The sequence below is a fragment of the Periplaneta americana genome, chromosome 7 (genome assembly GCF_040183065.1).
Source record: "Periplaneta americana isolate PAMFEO1 chromosome 7, P.americana_PAMFEO1_priV1, whole genome shotgun sequence".
NCBI lineage: Eukaryota > Metazoa > Arthropoda > Insecta > Blattodea > Blattidae > Periplaneta > Periplaneta americana.
Window position 1 is genome coordinate 86,921,620 of NC_091123.1, and position 18,661 is coordinate 86,940,280.

The following is an 18,661-nucleotide window of genomic DNA, read 5'->3' on the forward strand; positions in this document are numbered from 1 at the left end:
ACCAAGAGTTTCGTACAATTTTTCGAAATAAATAAATTAAGAACATGTCTAACTAACCTGGTAGATATTCTTTGTAGGTATGAGGGTTTGTAATGTCGTCGCATGTTGTGCTGCAAGATACTATTAACAATCTCAGAACAAATTAAGCATTTATCATTCTTCCAATGAAATATTTCTCGCCCCATATAATATTCCTAAATCTACGACTTCTGAGACTATTTTTATGTTTGGAAGATACTGTGAAATGATAGAACACTCCGAATAACACTCTGGCAAAGCCAATCCATTACTCCTCTCCCTTGAGTAACAACATTGAACAATGTACTGGTGGGATAGGTAAGGTATAGTGAAGTGGCCTCAGTACATGGCGTCTTGGATTTTGTTCCTTAAATTCAGGAGATTACTTGAAAGTAGATTTATGGAGTCTATCGGTTTACAGTATCCCCACCACAACATATTGATGAAGCAATATAATGTTAAGATATTATATCGTCGCCTGAATGCAAGAACTAGGTAACTTGATTTTTCATATTTTGTGACATTGCCTATTTACTTATTTATTGCACTAAGGAATTTGTCTTGTTTTCTTTTACCTATTTGTTATATTGAAAAATAGATGTCGCTGGTATCGTTTGATCAGTTACCTAGTTCTTGCATTACATTTTGTGCGATTTTTGCTATGCTATAAAAGAGGTAACTAAAAAACGCAAATTTCGAGTTACCTAGTTCTTGCATTCAGGCGACGATATCTTAGCTATTATTCATGATATCCATATTCTTCTAGCATCATCCTCTTCCAAGAGTGGCTCCTGAACTGTTTGCTTTGATCGATTTCAAGGCTTGGTGCTCAAGCATAAATCTCCACAAGTCGTACGAGTCAGAAAAGGCAGCAGGTTCGTACTCCAAGCTCACGTCGAGGCTGAGGAAGACAATCTGTGGTTTTACGGACCAGTTAACAGACAAATAGGCGATTCCGGCCAGAGAGTAGGCAACACCAGAGAGGAGTTCGTAATACAATTCCATATCTGGATGAAAGACTGTTACCAAACAGAGGTCTACACCTTAAAGGGGTTCGACGTCTGGAGCAACGAACGCCGTAACTGGCCCATGATCGTGCAGGGTGAGTTCACTGTTGTTAACTATTCCGTCAAAATGAACATCTGTTTGTTGACTGCAGTGTCTGTGTGATTGCAGTTGCGCCCGAATATCACGTCACTTTCGACACCGCCTCCACGTGTTGCGTCACTGTTGACAAGCCTCAAAGCAGCTGTGTCACGTGGAAGTATTACGAATGTGGCATCGTCATCAATGACGCCGATAGCAAAATATTGAAGGAATACAACCAATGCGGAGTGAGTATAATTTTCTCTCATTAGTAAGATCCACATCACAGTTTGTCATTGACTTCTTCATAATGACATGCTACCTGAATACATTCTAAACAGCCATTCCTAAACATTGATTTTCTGGCGCAAGATATGCATGTTGAAATAAGATAGATTATTATACAGTAGTTTCCGAAATTATTATACAGTAGTTTCCGAAATATACTTTTAACACTAGAGCGAAAAGTATATTTAACACTGATCTTAAACTGTTTGTGCCGAATGAAAACTCTTTCCACTAGATATCACACATCATTCGTAGCAGATCAATGAAACGATTCGAACAGAACAGTGGCGGGCCTAGTTTTAAGAATGACAGTTTTTGGTTGAGAAATGTGCCCAAATTAAGTACATTTTCGGAAGAACTATTTTACTTACAACCAGTGGCGGTGCGTCAATAAGAGCACAAGAGCACGTGAACGCCATGCTTCCATTAATGTACGACTAGTTTTATTATTTAATACCGTATTGGCGTAGTGGGGATGTATAATATCAGGATCGAGTATTTTAAACTTCCTGCATCTTGCATAAACTTCTTATGTAAACTTGGCAACATCCGTTCACGTACAAGCCGTGCTCTTTTCAAGAAGGTTACAGAAATTTCACGCATCCGCGGGAGAAAATTGTCTTTCGCTGGCCGCTTATGACTCGTCAAGAGCACAAAGCATGAAGTGAACAGTGAATCTATCCTACAGATGTCAGGTGAATCGATGCCTATCGTTTACGTGCTATATCTCGAGGAGAAAATTTAATAAGTCTGTATTTTAGCCTGCAGGTGTCAGCATCTCACTGTCGGAACGTTTACTTTATGTGGATGTGTGTACAGTGCTGCTACGAGAGTGTAGTTTGTGAATTACTATACTTCAGTGTCGGCATATAGCATAGTTTGGCTTTCAAAGACGTGCTGGCTGAATGTGATGGTGGTATGAATTTAAATATCTGTATGGTGGTGTATATTATTTAAGAATAATATTTACTGGCATGTATTTATAGTAATCAATCTATGCGAATGGGATTACAGTACTGGTATAAGCTATAGCGTATCAGTGTGTTGTGAATCAAAACACAGTATATTACTGAACACACGCTTTTGTAAATTGTTTTATTTTTAACAGACGTAAACAATGAACTCTGTTCAAGTAAATTTGAAGAATAAAGAACTGGATAAACTGGCTTTCCAGGAAAAATTGGAAATAAAAAGACTAGGTTTCATTATTATTATTATTATTATTATTATTATTATTACTATTATTATTATTATTATATGTTTTTTTTAATTTATATACGGTTTTTTCGACAGTGAAACATTGGAATCATGACATTTCATATTAGGCTAAAAACGTACGATTTCAAATTCTCTTCGATTTTGGAACACAAAATTGTGAACACACATAATATTTTATCACGAGCCGCCACTGCTTACAACTACATGAAACAATAAATTAAGAATTAAATGTACTTACAAAAAATTAGATCACAACCTATTCTTCAACCGATGACTTCTCAATTTACAGTCGAGTGTTCTACCGCTGAAATATATCAAAACCAACTCCATTACATATAGAGCATAATATTCATATCGATTGTAGGAAAAATGGCGGCGTTCGAAGACGGTTGTTTATACACTTGGGTTTGTGTTCGTTGCTTGTTTACAATGATAAATTTCGTTTGGTGTTAAGTGGAGAGGAGAAAGCGAACTAAAATAAGTTATAGTTTTGAAAAAAATATATTTGTGTATTTAATTTCTCCAATGAACTGAGAGTTAAGACGTTGGATTTTCTTCTGAGAACTTATTTCGTTTCAAATTTTTCGGTAATATGAACTCGGTAAGTCATGAGGCATGTTGTAAATAATGCGGGGTTCTTGTCCCAAATTACGTAGTTCGCTGTATATTTCCGAATAAATCCAATCAGAATAACACGCATGAAGCTACGGTCGTTAATCTTTAGTTATGCATAGCATAAGCTGATGAAGAGAAACAAGTGCGAATTAAGAAGTCGATGCATAGACCATGTTATACGTGAACTTAAAAATGAAACCTCGAGTTGAGATTTCTGTGATTTGGACCAGGTTTAATATTATCCTACAGTTACAATTTTAATTTAGGTCTGTAAATCTTGGTACGTCTGGCAACAGATCAAACCTGAATTCTGAATAGATAGTGTCCTAGACAGTACCAGAGGTGAAGGGAGTACTGAATTCAGACTATGTGCCATGTAAGTACTAAATTAGCTTTTCTTTCTTCTCATACTTTGTTGAGCTTAACTCTGAATCAATCTGTATAATCAGCAAATCAGTTTTTTTCCTTCATAATATTGTATAAAACCTGTGATTCCTTACCTCAAATTTGGTTTTCTTCATTGAGAATAAAAAGAAGATTGAATTTCAGAATAAGTCCAGTCAGAATTACACGTATGAACCTATGGTCGACAAAGATTGTGTTTGCTTGAAATTGAGTTTGTATAAAGGAACAAGTGAAAATCAAGACGTACATAGATAATTTTATATGAAACTGTAAACGTAAGCCTTGAGGAAATCCTAAGTCCATGTTGAAAGTTAAGTGTGTTCGAATATACTAAATGCCTTAATACAGGGTGAAAGGGGTATAACTGCATAGATTTTAAGAACAGAATCTTCAGATTGTAAATAACCAAAAAGCCAAATGTCATTTTGGTATTTGAATAACAGTTTAGCCGAAAAAAATAATGTTTGTCTGAAGTTTGAATCCCATTTATGGTAAAGCTATTGGGTATTGAGACATATGAGTGGTAAGATATCAACGCGGAGAACAAGCCGAAAAAAATATTCCTTTGTCATTTCTTCGAAAAACTCTTCATTTGTGTAATAACGTACAAAATTAGCCTAACTGATTAGAAACACATTTGCAGTGTGACGGAAGAAATTTGGCATAGCTGCTAAGGGTTGCTCGGCAAGTGTACACTGTCTATCTGCGTTCCTATGTTTTACCTCAGCAGTAGCAAGTCTTCTGCCAGTCTGTTCGTAGAATTCTAATGGTGCAGTAAATTAAGGACAATACCAAAATTTACTAATCGTGAGTACAGTACCTAGATATGCTTTTAATTTGAGGAGTCAAGACAGAATTCGCATGAATCAGTAACTCTGTATCAGTTGAGATTCCCTGCCTAAGAGAAGAACGCCAAATCCGAGAACGTTTGTTGCTGTGACACAACGAATGTCAGAGACTGGACGTGTTATTCCAGCCTGTAGAAATATAGGGTGCTATTCATAGAGATTTCACTAGCCCGCGCTACGAGCGTGCTAAACTAGCCACGGCTATCGACTGGTTACTTGTACAGGATTCATATCATATCATATCGCTAACACTGGTTTATGAATACGAAAAACGTTAGTTCGCTGATCATCCAGCGGAAGTCCGCGCTAAGAATGTCTATGAATACGGCTCCAAGGGTCGCGGTTACTAGCCTATCTTTATATGCTACGAAGTTTATTTTACTTTCTTATTTATTCTGCACAGAATTGATCACTGCCCAAGTTAAAGTGCAATTTGTTTTTATTTCTTGCAGTGTAATTCAGCTGAAAGTATGGATAGGCCTTTGTTAATAAATGTTAGTGTTTTTGTTATTCACAAACTCTTAATAAAAAAGGCCCACTGGTGTTGAGAATTAGCCTACTTATGTTTGTTCATTATGGACTGCAAGGTTATCTTTAAGTATTCCATTCTGTTTAATTTATTCGTAAAAATAACGGGGTATGTATGAATTTCCGTCTTTACAAAGCACCCTGATCTACAAATCAGCTGTTACCGATCGTTTCTCACTGAAAGGCCTCTCTTTCGGTATAACGGAAGCGAATCCTTTGCTTATTACTACTGCATTAGGCTTCGTACTTTCGCAGCTATAAACAAAGTATTGCGTTGTTGCAACATATCCACTTTCGACCTCTCAATAGACACTCGATTTTTTTTCATAATCATTATAGACAGAGAAACGGTTATTCGAACTTATCTACTAGTTTTATTTTTATCTATTACTATCATCATCATCATCATCATCCAATTCAAGCACTAGACCTAGTGGTCTCTTGCGGTCTCAATGATCTCATGCCATCTTTTTTTTTTTTGGTCTTCCAAAAGATCGTTGTCCAGAAGGGCGGTAATGTAGCACTGCCTTTGGCCATCTTTCTGTTGGAATTCTCTCGACATGCTGTTTCCAATTAACTCTATAGATTTGAAGAAAGTGTAATATAGGTTGGAATTTCAATTCTTTGAAAATTTCTGTATTTCGTTTTCTATCCCAAAGTGTGTATCGCGCCGTTTTCCTCATGAATTTCATTTCGTTGGTAGTTATACGTTGAACATCTTTTCTTGTCAAAGTCCAGGCGTCTGATCCATAAACTAAAGTAGGTCGTGCTAAAATGCTGTACATCTGTAATCTTGTACGAGTATGTTTCTGTACTAAATTAGGTTTGAAAAGTGAATTAATAATGCCGATAACGTTTACAAAATTAGTTATTTTAGTATCCATATCCTTTTCTTATGAAAGATGGTACCCTAAATAGTTAAATGTGTTCACTTGTTATAGAATTCTGTTTTCAATACAGATTTCACTTCCTATTGGATATTTACCTTTAAAAGCCATAAGTAGGATTAGCAAATTGTATATTCGGAATGATAGATAACTTTATACAAATTTATTGTGGGGTAGGACGAAAAGAAAGAGCTCATGCTGGAGTGATGATATCTATTACTATCTCAAATAAATGCAGTATAATTCACTTTGTATAATTGAAACATTGGTGATCATTCCGCAAGAGACTGTACTCATGAAGATATTAACACGAAATGTTAGAAGAGGTTGTGTAGTATCACGGAATGAGAAATGAACGGACCGGGCTTGTAAACTGCAAATATTAAATCAGCACCATATTGATACAATTTTCTGTGTTTGCAGGAACTGGCGACTTTTAAATCTAAGAAAAGGGAAAAACCCCTCCCTGAGGCTGTCGAAACGAGAGACATGTCAGAAGTAAGAACTTTACTAATGATGGGAAAAAGAGTAAATTTCTATGTACGAGGCGCATCCAGAAAGTAAGTTTCCCGATTTTTTCCCCTAGAAAGTAAACGTAATTAGCCGTGTCAATTGCGCATGCGTAACAGATCTATGACGTATCAATCATATGCCAACTGGACAGGTCCCGCCTGGTGCCAGTAGCGTGGCAGCAGTGATCCGAAATGGAAGCTCTTATTCCATCCCCCGCCGCCTGCGAGGTTCGGTCGGTGATAAAGTTCTTTAATGCACAAAGCATTGCGCCAATTGAAATTCATCGGCAGCTCTGTCAGGTCTATGGGCCGAACATCATGAGTAAGCAGACGGTGCGTCGCTGTGCAGGCAGTTTTTCGAAAGTCGTCAAAGTGTCCATGATGAAGAGCGCATTGGGCGACCGTCTCTCACCAATGATGATCGTGTTAAGCTGGTGAGGCAGTGTATCATGGAGAACCGTCGCTTCACGATTACGGAGCTGAGTAGCCATTTTCCGCAGATATCGCGATCCTTGTTGCATGAGATTGTCACTAAGCACCTGCTGTTGAAAAAAGTGTGTGCCAGGTGGGTGCCGAAAAACCTGACACCCGAACACAAAATGCAAAGTTTAGGAGCAACACTGACATTTCTACAACGGTATCACGATGACGGCGACGAGTTCCTCGACAGGATCGTCACGGGCGATGAGACTTGGATTTCGCACTTCACCCCGGAAACCAAGCAGCAGTCAATGCATTGGCGGCATAGTGGATCTCCGGTGAGGACGAAATTCAAACAGACGCTGTCGGTACGGAAAGTGATGTGCATGGTGTTCTAGGACAGGAAGGGCATTCTGCTCATTGACTTCCTTTCAAGAGGTGAAACAGTGAACGCTGACCGTTACTGTGAAACACTGCGAAAATTGCGACGTGCCATTCAAAACAAGAGGCGTGGAATGCTTACTGCAGGTGTTGTGCTCCTCCATGACAATGCTCGTCCACATACGGCTCGGCGTACATCAGCTGTTTTGACGGAATTTGGCTGGGAGTTGTTTGATCATCTACCCTACAGTCCTGATCTTGCTCCCAGCGATTTTCACGTTTTCTTGCACCTAAAGAAATTCCTGCCCTCCGGTGAGCGTTTTGGCAACGACGAAGAGCTGAAGACGTCTGTCACGCGCTGGTTCCATTCACAGGCGGCAGAGTTCTACGACAGAGGGTTATAAAAGTTGATCCCACGATACGACAAGTGTCTCTGATGGTGGCTATGTTGAAAAATAGCTGAAACATTGCTGTACCTGTTGCCAACAAATGTTTTCCTGAAAGTGTGTTATTTAAAAAAAAATAGGGAAACTTACTTTCTGGATGTGCCTCGTATCTCGATCCTGAAGGTTCAGCTTTATACGCTGCTTCTTGGAAGGATAACGTCGAAATGTCACTGCTATTGTTGGACACAGGAGCATCTTTATCCAGGAACATTACATACAATATCATAGGCCTAGGAGACTTCTAACAGAGTGCATATACAGTATTCCGATTTTTATATCACTATTTCACTGCGTGGCTTTCCCAGGATCAATTCAGGATATTAACGCGGCAATATCAGCATCAGTTTCGCTGATCGAAGTTTTCTTATCGTGGGGACCAGACCAGAATATAATTGAGAAAGCAAACCGCATGCCCATTTTATACGTGGTAAAGTCTGGATCTCTTTCCCTCGTTAAATTTCATAGATCTTGGGAAAAACCTACTGGACAGAGATTCCAATAGAAGTACTCCCTTGTTCTTCGCGGCACAATCAGGATCCATGCAGTTGGTGTAATTTTCTGTGTCGCTTGGATCAGACCCTTTAATTACAAGTAATGACGGTGAATCTCCCATCGTATATGCAGCACGTTTAGAATATTGTCTCATGGTTGAAACATTTCTAAATTGGGGAGCAAATATTTCGTCGAAAACTTAAATGGAAAAATTTCTATTACACATAGCAACAGGAAAGGATCTGCTGTCTTTGGTGCAGAAACTTATTGACGAAGGCCTAAGCTTCATGGCTCGTGATATACTTGACAGAACACCGCTCCAGAATGCTGCGTATAAGGAGCACCTGTCAGTTCAGGCTGTCATTAATGCAGGCGCGAGAGCTTTACTTTCGATGATAATGGACTACACTCTTAGACTTAACTAAATTGAAGAACAGAAACTAATGGCTGTCACAGTGGAATATAAATGAGAGATTGTATATACACCGGTTGATATAAACTTATCGTAATTGCATATTATGAGCAAAGTCAATTTATAATTCCCATATAACGTTAAGCATATCTTTCTGATAACTGTTATATTTAATTCAAAATAAAGTATACGATATATGATAGGACGTTGAAAAAACATAAAGTTAATAATATTGTACATTACATCTCAATTTCAAAATATTACATTCTCAGTAACGAGTTAAAATAGACTGTGTAAGAAATTTCTTGTTGCAAAAACGAATACAACCCGTTTTGAGATATGTCAGGAAATACAAGTTTCTGCATCAGTGATTACGACAAGGTGTTTTCCGACATTCTGTTTATATTTGTATCTGTCTCTGTGTGTACACAGATTTGTGCTAACAACCTGGATGGAATATACAGGATGAGACAAAATCCATGGGAGTGAGATCTGGTGATCAGTTTGGCCACGGTGTCGTGGGTAATTTGCGTTTCGTACGTCTCATTAAAAGTCTGCGCTACAGGGTGGGTGGTACCACTCCTTGTCAGAAAGGTGATATCAATCCGCTTGTTCTTTGTTAGGGACATTTCTCTAATATGACTTGGCTACCTGAAATGCAAACAGAAAAGCTACATCACTGTATCACGGTTTGTATGGAAACTTTTGCCTCACCCTATATAATTACGAGAAACTTTATCAGGGAATAATGAATATGAAATGTAATATTTCAGTACTGATCTGTATGCGCACAACGATGTTTGCTAAAATATTTTAGGAATTTTAATTCTTGTTATGTAACCTGTGCATTTATCATATAATGATTTACATTAAATAACATAATTCTAGTATTAGACTGTTTGTGTACAGCGACTTCTACTAAACTACTGGACGGACGGATTTTGGTCATATTCAGTATCTACGATTCAATTTATCAGGGAATGGTGTATAATACGCGAAATATAATAGCAAATCTAAGTACTAGTCTGTGTGTACAGCTGTAGGAAATCTAAGTACTAGTCTGTGTGTACAGCTATTCCTACTAAACTACTGGACTGCTTTTATTCAGAGCCTATTCGGTATCTACAGTGCATATATTTTATATTCCTCCGGTCGAAGAAGTGGAGTTCAAGCGGCAATACACAACGTAGTTATAACCCTAGAATGATCATAATATACCCAGATTGCTCGGCGTTATAGGTTTTGACGGTAACAACTTTTGTCAGGTTTACTACGCTGCCATCTAGTTGTTACATAAGGAGTCACGTCATAACTCCCATTTGAATTGCATTAGCAACTGTACTGCCATCTCGTGTTCGGTTACGGCGGACGAGTGGTGATCCTGGCGGTTGTTCTCTTCAAAGTGCAAGCGATTTTAACGTAGGAATGAGCAATCTGTATGTGATCTGGGCTATAACACAACCGTAGAGCTCAATGACACAACACCGCACACTGCGCGACCAGTGAAGTACCAATTTAGAAAACGTGCTTACCTTTTCCAAAGACGATGTTGTAAGTGTTCCCATTTGCTATGAAGCAGGCGTTGTAATACCTAAACACGTTTTGGTTCACACGTTGCAGCTCATCTTCCGAAATGTTGGCTATTTCTTGCCGTATGTTGTTCTACACTTCATCCAATGTCCGTGGATTTTATTTGTAGACTCTGTCTTTTAAACTGTCCCATAAAAAATTCGCAGGGCGTCGTCTGGGCATCGAACAGGCCACAAGGCTATACCAATCACCCTCTCATCGAACACATCAGCAATCGCAAGCGATAAAGTTCGGGCTATATAGGCTCCAGCTTCGTCTTGCTCAAACACGCTGCACATTCGTTCTTCTTCAGTTAATTGAGGAAAAAACTGATACAAATTAGGGTTTTGTACCTGTCAGCATTGTTTCATGAAAAAAATAGGGCACTTATTTCACACCATGCATCGATATTAGGACCATGTAATGGACGTTCATTAACAAATCGTACTACTGACCAGTACCAATTATTTTGAGTGTTAACACGTTCCGTGCAGTGAAACCACGCCTCACCACTAAAGATGACAAATTGTGGGTCTAAATGTCCGTCATGTACAGAGTGAATAAACCAGTTTCAAGAATTGATTCTCCTATGTAGGTGACTGAACTCTAGGACGTGCACCTCTGTAACTTAAATTTTAGTAATCTTGTCATATTATGTGCTGATGTAGGCTGACCCCAGTTTGGTGTGCTAACTTCATGAGAGAATTTCGCGGCGATTGTTCTAATCGAGCATCGCTATCATCCAACTTTTCCTCAGTTAAAATATGGCGCCTTCGTTTCCTTTTCTCGTCCAACACTGATGCTGTTGTTCTGAATTTATTCACTATTGAAGGAATTATAGACCTATCAGGTGGACCAACCACATGAAAATTCCTTGTTCTGTATTATATCTTTGAACCATGACTCAAACAATAAACACGAACAGAGAAATGAACTCAGCAAACTTACTGCACTGAAATTCAACTCCATACTGCACTCTGTAATAAAGACAACCATCTGTCAGCGGCTATGCATGTTCTTGAATGGCGTGCGCACAATTTATACATTGCTACGACACAGGTCCCTTAAGCGAGAGGAGGAAGATAAAATGTACGCACTGTACTAATCAAATTATAAGGGAATTATGTAGCCCACATGATCTATAATAATTTTAGTACTAGTCTGTCTGTGTACAGCGATTTCTGCTTAACAGTAAGACGTATTTTGTTCATTTAAATTCAGCATCTGCGAGTCAATTTGTCGGTGAGTGTTGTACAGGAAATATAGGGTATTTCAAAAGTCAGTTCAGACATTAAACCGCTATAAATATTATAATATTTCAAACAGGGGAAAAAAAAAAAAAACAAAAACATCAGTGTTGGCCAAACAACAGGGTTTACAAAACATTGGGAAGATGTCCGCCGTTCTCTTGTTCAACGTACGGCATTCTGTCTGCGACACCATGCACAGCATTTTGCAGATAATGTCTTGGAATATTGGCAATTTCTTGCGAAATGGCATCTTTCAGTTGCAGTAGGGTTGTTGAATGTGTCAGGAAAACTCGTTCTTTAAGGTAACCCCACAATCAAAAGTCGGATTGAAATCTGGAGATCGCGGAGGTCACATTGTTGGAAAATATAACACTGTGTACTTATTTTGTGATATTATCGTGATTATGGGTCTTTTCCTAGTGTGCCTGCATCGCTGTAACCTTCGTGAACCAAAAGAGATGAATTCTTTCTGTGAAAGATTTTGGAGTTGTAGGCCCTACTGTATTTCTTCATTGTTGTTATGTTGATTCGTTGGTATGTTTAGTCCGTGTACCATGGCTCAAAATGCAGAATGTTTGTGTTGTGTTGGGTGGTTGTACGAAGTGTTATGGGTAGCCAAAATGTATGGGTTCTCTATAAATTTTGAAAGTATGTTCTTTTAGATAGGTTATTTTACGACGCTGTATCAACATCTCGTTATTTAGCGTCTGAATGATATGAAGGTGATAATGATGGTGAAATGAGTCCTGGGTCCAGCACCAAAAGTTACCCAGCATTTGCTCATATTGGGTTGAGGGAAATCTCGGAAAAACCTCAACCAGGTAACTCGAACCAGGTGAATCGAACCCGGGCCACCTGGTTTCGCGGCCAGACGCGCTAGCCGTTACTCCACAGGTGTGAACGAAAGTATGTTTGGTATCTACTTTTGTTATTGTGGTGTCTCGAAATTTATGGATTTGTTGTTCTCAGTTTCTAATGTGTAGTGTAGTGTGGACACTAATCGTAGCAAGAAGTGAGAAGCTCCATCCAGACAATTGCCAACATAAAGAAACAAACAAATAGTAAGTGATTCGAGCACCGCCTGCTCGAACGCATCCATGCATCCGATGACTGCTTATACTGCCTGCTCATTCATTGGTCAAACTGTAACATGAATAGAAAAAAATTGTCGCTAGATGGCAGCCAGTGAAGTCGCTTGTGAATACAGGTTCTATGCCTTATGTTTGTAGTATATGATTAAAATATTACTTTGTTTCGCAACTCGAATAGCTTCTTCTTCCTCTTTGTTAATCCATTATATTCTTTGCTCTTGAAATGACAATAAAACCGAAAACTTTTTCTGTGTGGAACTTCCTTACATTACTAAGTAGAGGTTTCACGAATTTATCCACAAGAGTTTCTGATACAAGTTTCTGATGGTTATTATTCCTAACACACTTCAATATGTCATAGTAGCATAAAATAGGTAGCTGTTTTTTTTATTGTTGTTGTTGTTGTCGTCGTCGTCGTCGTTTAGTCAACTATCCGAAGACAATTCTGAACCTCACAAGTGATACCAATAAGGCACCACTTATGAGGCAACTTGGCCACGAGATAATAGGGTAGGGTGGCCAGTTCCTTTTCTCCATTGCATACTTCGCCGATTAGCTACATGTTACGCTAATCAGACTTCAGATGCATACTAACAATAAAATTATTGTTTTTCCTCTGACACATGTCAAGTGAGATGTATAACGTTTTTTTGTAGCAGACATACGGATGAACATAGTATATTTGGCGCTGCCACGTACCATTTCAGCGAAACCATTGTTAGAGTGATCTTATGAGTAGGCAGTATAAGCAGCCATCGGATGCGCTGAACCAGGCGATGGATTCGTGCACAAGCCTTTTGGTTGCATGACATTGTAGGTGATTGGTTCAAAGGTGTTGTTTGCTGACTTGAATTACAAGGACGTTGGGCACTCTTTCATACATTCTAAGCTGCAAGTCGAATCTATTCTGCTTGTACAATATTTTACAGATCTGCATGCAACTGTTCAGTCCGTTTACGATAGGGATGTAGTCCCTTATAAATTCTTTGTCATAGGATTGGATTATCTTATATTCTATTGGAGTTCCTTGCGTCCATTTGGTCAAACCCTTTACAAGGAGATTTTACGGTGAAACAACCGGATTTTAAGTTGCATGTGCAGGATATATTTCAATGTTTGAAGCTTCCCTGAATAATTTGGAGGTCGAACTTTCCCTAGAACTGTAGCAGAAAAGCCGCTTTAACAAAGAGCAACATTACAGTGCCATCTGGCCTTCCTCAACGCTTCACACCGACCCACATTGCTACTTCATACAGAAAACTACGCTTTTTCAACTGCTATGATTATATCAGCGTATAGGGAATTACAAGTATGGACACTTCGCGTCGGTACCTTTGATGTAGCAGGACTGATTTCAATGACCTTCAAACCAGCTTGAGCGTGAGATTCTGTCTTTTCCCTAGAGTTGGCGCTGACATCACACCAGCTAGCAGTCGACACAGCGGAATATAACAGACATACAATTAATACATCTAGATACATTATGTACTCAAATAAAATAAATTGGGTCGATGAAATAATAAATCTGTCATTATCTGTAATGTGTAGACTCTAGAGTTCCTTTATAATGAGAGTTGAGACGTTGACCCCCATCAACAATTAAAATATGTAATGATTTGACGAGAAGTAAAACCATATGCCTATATTAAACGAATTTGATACATAATTTTATAAGGTATTATATTATTTTATAATATAATTTATTATATATAAAACATAAAAAATTATTACAACTAGTTTATCACTGAGAAATAAGGAAAAGCTGTTAACTTGAATTAATTTTAAGCAAAGCCGTTACTGGATTATACAGCAGAGAAGGCGATGTTTGGATCCTGTGTCTCAACTCTTATATTCAATTATTATTTAGGAACTCTTAGTGTGTGCTCGATTACACTAATCTCTAGCGCTTGAAAGTGGAACTAAACGCCGGCGCACAGAAAAACAAAACAAGAAAATTCCCTCAGTGTCCATTCTATATAATCCCTCTTCGCTGGTTATATAGCGTCTGAATGAGATGAAAGTGATAATGCCAGCGAAGTGAGTCCAGGGTCCAGTGCTAAAAGTTACCCAGCATTTGCTCTTATTTGGTTGAGGAAAACCCCTGGAAAAAATCTCAATCAAGCTTTGAACTCCGGCCCACTCGTTTCACAGTCAAACACGCTAACCATTATTCCACAGCGATGGACTGTTTATTAGAATAGTACATTGTGATACATTTTTTGAACTAGCCTGAAGAGTTTAAATGGTTTATTGATAAAAAATATATTATGTCATCAAAAAAATCGTCATTACTCGTATCTCCTTATTAACAAGATTCCAAGAAAGATATACCCACAGTATTAATTCCCCATTTCACTTAAATAACTTTTGTGTAGAACAATGTTTAATTTGGCGCCTAATAAAAAATCTATTTTGGGCAAGGAAGATAAATGGGACAACATTGTACATAATGTAGGCCCTATGTCTATTTCGTAACATTGATCACGAATAATGGAAAGCAGCAGTTCATTCAAACTGTTCACATGTGCAAGTCGCACATAAGATGTTCTAATTAGCCGCTGAGTATTTCGAAGCTGCTTGGTTCTCCATATTATCTCGCCACATCCCGGATCTGGTCAAGTTTATCGTAGAGGGGCTCAAAGTGTTAAGGGAAACAACTCCATAGCGAGTCACACAGACTGCTGTCACAGGTCGTTCAACACATTCTGCGTCCACCTCCAAATGGCTGTTATAGGATTTTGCGTTAAGCCCCCGATGTATTTCACTGCAGGTAATTGATATTTTATTTAAATCAGTTGGATTAAATCCCTTGTACATTGTACCACCTTTTCCTTGTCAAAGAAAATCTGGAAAAACTTTTAAAGTTTACTGCCATTTAAACTACAACCAAAGTAGTTGCATTAATTATTTTAATATTTCGATGGCTGAGAACCAGGCTGTTCTAAGTCCAACTTTTTATAAGAAAGAAATCTGTGTTTCATTGTGTTTCAGTTCTTGTCTTCTTGTTCTTGTCGAACAAAATTATAAATATTTCTCTCCATAAGGTTGCTATGAAGCTATTCCATATTGTTTCATGAAGCTTTGAATGTCAGGAGCTTAAAATAGCTCTCCTGAAAAAAAAAAAAATAGTAAAATGGACTTGGAACAGTCTGGTTCTGAGCCATCGATTTGTCATCAGCATTTTTTGAAAGTAAAAGACGTATATTTAGAAGTTACTGAATCTCTCATTAAAAGTGCGCTACAGCGTTCCATAGTCACCTTATATTTTTTAATTTTCAGTACATATGTAAGTGGATATTTCTAAGATTTTAGTGCATAGTTACATGCTTATTTTGGCTTTATTTAGTGTTTATAAAAATTAATCTTCTGCCTAGTAATTACACATAATGTTCTTTCCTTCTAAAGCATTTTACTCTCGTAAATTAAGTGGTGTATACAGTATGTAGTCTGAGCTCCCCAGTTACGAATACAAATTGGGTTATCCATTATCTTTAGGACTTTTTTTTTATTTAGGAAGAAATATTTACACACTGCTTCTTTTGAAGTGTTACTCCATTTCATGTGTCATCTGTCTATTATTATATTCCTTTGTTCTTGGAGGACAAAACTTCTTGGCGCTCTTTCGTAGATTGTGTCAGTATCTCCATCTGGAGCTGCTTCCTTTGCTAGATTGTCTACAAGTTCATTTCCTTCGTTACTTGCATGGGTCTTTATCCGGCTGATATGTGTTGTCCACTCTGGTTTCTGAGTTCTCTTATGTTTTCAGTAATACATCATGTTTGGAAATTGTTTCTTAATAACTGTAATATTATCATGCTATCAGTGTGTATAGCCGAAATCCTATCTCCTTGAACGTTATTCATGTGTGTGTGTATGTAAGGCATGTATGCATACGTTAGAGTCGTGCATAACCGGTTACGAAAAATAGAAATTAGCCTATATATTGTTATTAAACGCCTAACGCTGTAGTCAGCTCGCAAAGCTCTTCCGTCTCGCGGAATGTCTCAGGTTCGGTTTAACGAATATTCGAAATGTTTTCTCACTCTTTGCGGGTGGATGGCAAAGGCAGACCACATTGAGCCATACAGGAGTTCCAAGAGCCCTTGAAAGGACGCGGTTATTATCGTGTTGCCTTACTATTTAACTGTTAATTCTCCTTTTCTCACTACAATGAATCAATAAATCAATCAGTCTTCCATCGATCTATCCATCCATCCATCCATCGATTCATTGACTCATTCATCCATGGGTACATTGATTGATTCATTGATCGATTCAGTGATTCACTGATTGGTTCACTCATTAATTCATTGATACATTGGTTGATTCATTCATTCATTCATTCATTCATTCATTCATTCATTCATTCATTCATTCATTCATTCATTCATTCAGGTATTACAGCTGTTGGTATCGTCAAGAGCAAAACATATCTTCTTAAAAATAATTTGTTAATGAAATAATGCATTTGCTTAGAGTAATTAAAGGGCATTAACAACTATTGTTTAGATGTATACATTTTAAGTTTAAAGGTTACTTATTCATATACTTATTAATGTACTTATATATTAATGTACTTATTTTCTCTTCTATTTAGTAAGTTATTGTAATTTATTCTATTCTTGCATTTCTTTACACACCAGATTTCATATTATGCATTACACTCATTTCCTTTGTTGTTACCGGTGTCCATTTGTTCATCTATATAATATGGTATGAAGACAAATGTAATAAATTATGCAATCAATTGCAGACCTATATAAAGCAAATACATTGTTCAAATTACACATGGTAAATTTCCTTCAATTGTTACTCCGTTTTTGTACTCATAAAATGCCAGTGTTCTGTCTAGCCTCATAGCCTGCAAAAATCAGGGGTAACCGGTTGAAATTCGAACATCGGTCACCTTGATGGATGCTCTCTGACCTGTCGAATGAACACCGGTTGTAAGCCCAGTTCTGCAGCTTTGTAGTATAATGTGAAAAACAGCAAAGTCGCACTGTTGACGTCACTCCATCGATACTTCTGGTAGTAATTCTGTTCGATTCTTATATATTTTGAAAAAAATAATTATACAGTAGGTAGAAGAAGAAATAGTATTTATTCCATATTATTCCTTATTAATGTAGATTACAGGTTTAGTTTAAGAGAACAATAAAATACAAGCACGTTGTATGTTTAAATGATCCAGATTTTGTCGCACCACTGACATGTATACACACTCATAAATAATACATACAGAATGTTTTATACTTATAGGTACAAACTGGAGGGGTTTGTAGAAGACAATGAAACAAAACAAAAGGTCCTAATATACATGTATCTGAAAATAAGCCGTTTCCGAAATCTATGGGATTTTATTAAGTCTCGTCAGTACAGGTGCTCTGGGCTAACATAATATCCGATATGCACTGGAGGAAGAGAACGTGCTCAATGACCACCGTTCATGATGAGGCTGGCATCAGCACGTTTCCTCATTGGCAATTGAAGACCTCCCGGAATAAGGTTGTAACCGATAAAACTGTAATTCATTTTTCAGGAGAAAGGAAAATAATTTCAGGGGAATATTTCATTAGATCTATATTTACTATCACAACCATTTGACAAACAAGAACACAGGTTTATTCAGCCATTGAACGCAATCATTTATTGTTATAAATAAGTGCTTTAAAATTACTATTTCCACGTACATCACATGTTTCAAGAATTTTAAAGATATTCACTTGTACACAGTCCAATATCCTTGGCTTGTCTCTAATGCGTTGACAATCATTAACAATGCATTCCCGGAGTTCGTTAACATTATTAGCAGGGCGGAATACACACAAAAAAAAAAAAAATCAGAATTGAAGTCAGGAAATCTGGGAAGCCATGGATTTGGTAAGCCATGCCGATACCTACTCACTTACTTACTTACAAATGGCTTTTAGAGAACCCGGAGGTTCATTGCCACCCTCACATAAGTCCCCCATCGGCTCTATCCTGAGCAAGATTAATCTATTTTCTACCATCATATCCCACCACTCTCAAATCCATTTTAATATTATCCTCCCATCTACGTCTCGGCTTCCCCAAAGGTCTTATTCCCTCCGGCCTCCCAACTGACACTCTATATGCATTTCTGGATTCCCCCATACGTGCTACATGCCCTGCCCATCTCAAACGTCTGGATTTAATGTTCCTAATTATGTCAGG

General features: G+C 37.8%; 1 protein-coding gene across 5 annotated transcripts in view; it reads left to right on the forward strand.

Annotated features, from left to right (window-relative positions):
- LOC138703260 (uncharacterized) overlaps positions 1 to 18,661 on the forward strand; it is a 64,647-nt gene that overhangs the window by 21,027 nt on the left and 24,959 nt on the right. For 3 of the 5 annotated variants that reach the window (XM_069830995.1, XM_069830993.1, XM_069830994.1), the window contains exons 2-3: positions 839 to 1,120; positions 1,195 to 1,352. In XM_069830995.1, the coding sequence (XP_069687096.1) occupies positions 839 to 1,120; positions 1,195 to 1,352 (440 nt within the window). Of the gene's footprint in view, positions 1 to 784; positions 1,353 to 15,079; positions 15,237 to 18,661 lie in introns of those variants that run through there. The other 2 variants (XR_011333019.1, XR_011333020.1) reach the window with 2 other exon arrangements.